This window comes from Mesitornis unicolor, unplaced genomic scaffold (assembly GCF_000695765.1).
Source record: "Mesitornis unicolor isolate BGI_N332 unplaced genomic scaffold, ASM69576v1 scaffold619, whole genome shotgun sequence".
Taxonomy (NCBI): Eukaryota; Metazoa; Chordata; class Aves; order Mesitornithiformes; family Mesitornithidae; genus Mesitornis; species Mesitornis unicolor.
Genome location: NW_010205000.1, coordinates 75,931 through 80,179, shown reverse-complemented (window position 1 = coordinate 80,179; position 4,249 = coordinate 75,931). Strand labels below are relative to the sequence as shown.

At 46.2% G+C, this 4,249-nt stretch overlaps 1 protein-coding gene across 1 annotated transcript in view; it reads right to left on the bottom strand.

Moving 5' to 3' along the window:
- Positions 1 to 563: 563 nt before the first annotated feature.
- Positions 564 to 4,249, bottom strand: part of LOC104545947 (synaptic vesicle glycoprotein 2B-like) — a 23,778-nt gene continuing 20,092 nt past the window's right edge. Inside the window, exons 10-12 of the mRNA XM_010191214.1 lie at positions 4,066 to 4,249; positions 1,678 to 1,837; positions 564 to 747 (exon numbers count right to left, since the gene is read on the bottom strand). The exon at positions 4,066 to 4,249 is cut by the window's right edge and continues 19 nt beyond it. Coding sequence (XP_010189516.1) covers positions 564 to 747; positions 1,678 to 1,837; positions 4,066 to 4,249 — 528 coding nt within the window. The remainder of the gene's footprint in view (positions 748 to 1,677; positions 1,838 to 4,065) is intronic.

Sequence of the window (4,249 nt, the reverse complement as noted above, 5' to 3'; positions counted from 1 at the left end):
AGTTCGGGCAGTAACCCCAAAATCAAGAGAGCCAGAGTCACCAGCCATATCTGTAGCTCTTGTCCCCACTGCTGAAGCTCACCTATGGTAGGTTTGTTACCTGCCTCCCCTTTGGATGCTTTTCGTGTCTGAACACAGCTGTATGAATTGCCAAGGAGTGCAGGGCCAGGCAGGATCTCGCAGCTCGGCAAAGGCATGAGGGGGTTGGGATCTGTTCTCCCGCTGGACACGCTCACATCCACGTGGGCACACGCATGCATGAAGCCGCTGTTGGCGTCCCATGTCATTACACTGGGATGGAGAGGGCAAGGGCAGACTCCCAGTGTAGGCAAGGTAAAACCCAAGCTCTGCGAGGGGTGTGTAGCAGCTGCATGCACCAGTTGTGGCTGTAAAAGGGTTTCCTTTAGGGGTTTCCTTTTATCGCTTTGGGCTCTTCTTTTCCTCTGCCCTCTCTCTTTGAGGTATCAACAGAACAGTATAGAAATGGACATTTTGATTTTTTCCAAACATGGCTCTTTTTTGTTCTTCTACATCTGCCCCCCAACCCCCCTGGCTTCAGTTGCTCACATCAGGACCTGTTCTCGAGTCTCTGGCAGGCGCAAAGCAAGCAGGCCACCTCCAACCAGCGCAGAAGAAGCCAGAAGGATGGGAACCACCTTGGTTATCCCTACAAAGGAGGAAAAGATTGAGTTTCCCAGGATGGCTCCAAACTTGCAAAGCCCATTGAGGATGCCAAAGGCTGTTGCCCTGTGGGGAAGAAAAGCAGAAAACACTGGTTAGGAGGGAAGTTCTCAGCATAACTAGAGAAGATCTGGATGGGTAAGTCATGAATGGTCTTATGTTGCCCAGGCTGCACTCCTGGCAAGTAAGTCCAGGCAGAATAAATAGATAAATAACTAGATCAATAGACTTCATTGTTTCGCATGTCTGTATGAATGAGGAGAATGACTGTGTGTATCCATTTCTCCTTTTCTCATCTTCTCCCTAGCCATAGCATTGCCCACTGTGTCAGGCCTTGCCTTTCCCAAAGGCAGCAGGACACAACCTGCTCCAGCCCTTCCAAGCGCTGGCTGGAGTGGGTTGTCACCAGGGAAACACCCAGGGATCTCTTTCAAATTCTGCTTCACCCAGCATCTAGAAGCACACTGTCTTCAAAGCACAGTCCTTCTCCCTCCCTTCTGGCTCCCCCTAGTTGTCTGAAAAAAGCAAAAAAGGCTTATAATGATGTTGCAAGGAAAAATTTCATCTCCAGCACATTCTCTCAAAGTTTCCTCTGCTGCCTCCTCTCCCAGGCCATTCTTTGGACATGATTGTCCTGAGGATGTGGAAGGCAAGACTGTCACGGTGATGAGCTGTGACAAGAAGCTGGGGGATACAGTCTGAAAGGCCAGACCTCCATGCACATCCATCAAAATAACAGACTCCATACTTCATCTGCCTGTAATTTCCATACACCCACACAACTCCCTGCCTACAAGCCACAGTGCATGCAGAATTATGCTTGCAAATGTCTCTGCTGATCCAGTATAGCTTCAAGATTACCCAGCCCTTAAAGACTAATGAAAACTAAAAAAATACACGTCCCCATCTACTTGCATCTAGACTGACTTTTTCCATCAGAAACCAAGAGGATAACGTGGGAGAGTGGAGACTGAAAAGGAGGGATGCTCTGAACACCTCTTGTCGGTGGGGTACAGCTCCACGGTGATCACGTCCAGGGCGTTCCAGGCAGCGATGCTGGCCCCGCAGAAGAGGCACTGCCAGCCGATCATCGCTGACTCGCTGTTGCCGAAGAAGAGGAAGAAGCAGCACACCGCCGAGATCAACATCGAGCCACCTGCGGGGAGAAACCAGGAGAAAACCGTTGGCACCAGCTTCTCATATCCACAGTTGAGCAAACACATTCATTGATAAAGATGGCTTTCAAGTGACAGCGGTTCACCCCAAAATGAATTAAATCTGCAAGAATCCAAAAATACCTTGATGCTGCCTATCTGTCATTCTCTGATGTTGGAAACCAGCCTAACAATGTTCTCATTGACCATCTGATCTTGCTGATAGTCCTGCTCTATGGAGACTCTGAAGACAGGCTTTTCCAGGCAGGTTTCCAGCATCTCAGACATGCAGATGGACCCAGGAAGAGCAGAGGCAAGTAAACATGAAAGTCAATGAGGAGGAAGAATCATTGTGAAGGTTTTTCAGCTTGAGTTTTGAGTGAAGAGCTGGTGCATTTCATATCGTATTGAAATCACTTGACACATTTCTAGTCTCAATTAGGATAATTTACAGCCAATTGTATGAAGCACTTGAGGTCTCTTTTAATTATAAGAACATCATTAGATTTCATGGCACATTTGCACAGGAGTCATAATTTTATGAACACCACCGAGGGAGAAAGTGAGAGCGTTCATGCTCAGTTAGGCACAGTTCAGATTCAGAAATATTAGTGGCCACATCATTGCCTTCTACCCTGTTGGGAATTTTCACCTGGAAGTTGCAATTTTTGCAAATTCAAAGTGTCTGGAAAGTTCTGTTATAGCTGAAATATATCCATTTACTACCAAGAAACCAATTTTGTTTGTTTGTTTGGGGTTTTTTTTACACTATCTAAAATAATTTGTTTGCTGAACTCAAAAGAAAATGCTTCATTTTGGACATTATTTTGCATTTTGCCACTGCAGTGCCCTGCCTATGTAAAGCTGCTGTGCAGGACTCCATATCCCCTTCTCCTCCACGGTACCTGGCCAAACTACATCCTCCACTGTATGGTGTGGATGTTCCCTCTGGGGAAGAGGTGCAGTGCAGCATTAGGGTCACTGTGTGCTCCAAGAGATCTGACATTTGGCATAGGAGAGAGTTGAGCAGAACACGATAAAACTGAACTGAAGTCCCAGTGAGGCACATAACGCAAAAGTGAAATTTAGTTTTCATGTGAAGCTGACCATAAATAATCTGTTCAACAGAGTGATACGGGTGGGATGCCAGAAGGCTGTTTCAATTGAAAATTCCATAGTGAAACGTTTCAGCGTGTCGTTACTAATTTTTGTCCTGTACTTTTCATTTTGCAGAAGAAATAAGCATTTAGGATTCCAGCTGTCATCTCAATTCCAGATGAAAATGCTGACATGCTGACATGTTTGCAGGGTGGACAATCTGATTCTCATTCAGCTTTATTGAATTTATTTCCCACTGATTTGTTTGGATCTTATCCAAATTCACTGTATGAACACTCATTTTCCCCTCCAGCGTACATTCCTGGCACACCGGTGGGGTAATCTTGCTTACCTTAACCTGTCTGATGGTGAGACTAAGCTGGCTAAACTCCCCTCTGTTCTCATCTCTCACCCCTGAGCCACATCCCTGATTTTATTGGGCTCACTTGGCTATCCCTCAAGGCATGAATCTCATAGTACCTGGAGAGCAAGGTCTGAACCTTGGAGGAAGCAGCACCAAAAATTCCTGAAGTAGTCATAAAGCTGATAAAGTGATAACTTATTCCCATAATGCTGAGGGGTGGCATCTTTCTTGGCTGTGACATGGTCAGTTAATCTACCATATGCTCTCTGATGCTGTTTGTAAAATCATTTGAAAATCAGAAAATCAAAAGAGGGAACTCCTGCGCTGTCAAGCAGCCGCATCAAAGAATTTTTGTGCATCTTCATTGCTACAAGCAAAGTGTCTATTTATTTATACAGAGTGCTATCAGCATCAACTCAGCAGCACCAAGAGGTCCTGCTTCAGCTCTGACCCTGTTGTGCTGGCAGCTGAATAAACATACAGGTTTTGACATAAAAGTCAAAATAAAGGAAAGAAAGGAGGATATCACAGAAAAGCAGGGCAAGTAGACAGGGAGCAGGTAACTTGCCCACTGCCATGGAGTAGATCACTTGCCTCACCCTTGAGTCCTTTCACCCTTCTGCTCCATTTGATATGGGAATGACTCATCCCCACCTGAGCCATCTCAGCTCGTGTTGGTGTGCGCAGATGCAGTGAGACCTTCACACTGACTTTGGCTCCTTGCAGTCCTGCTCCAGCCCATGTCATGCACTCATCATCCCCACTCACCGATCATCTTTATCCTCCCTATCTTGTCCATCAGTAACGCAGAGATGATGTTGCCTGGCAGCACAGACAGGCTGCCTAGGAAGCTGACCAGGTAGATCAGAAAATCATTGTCCTCCTCAAAGTCCAGATGACAGCCTTCCTTCTCCTTCAGAAATGTGCTGTTTATCAGCCTGCAGTTGATGAA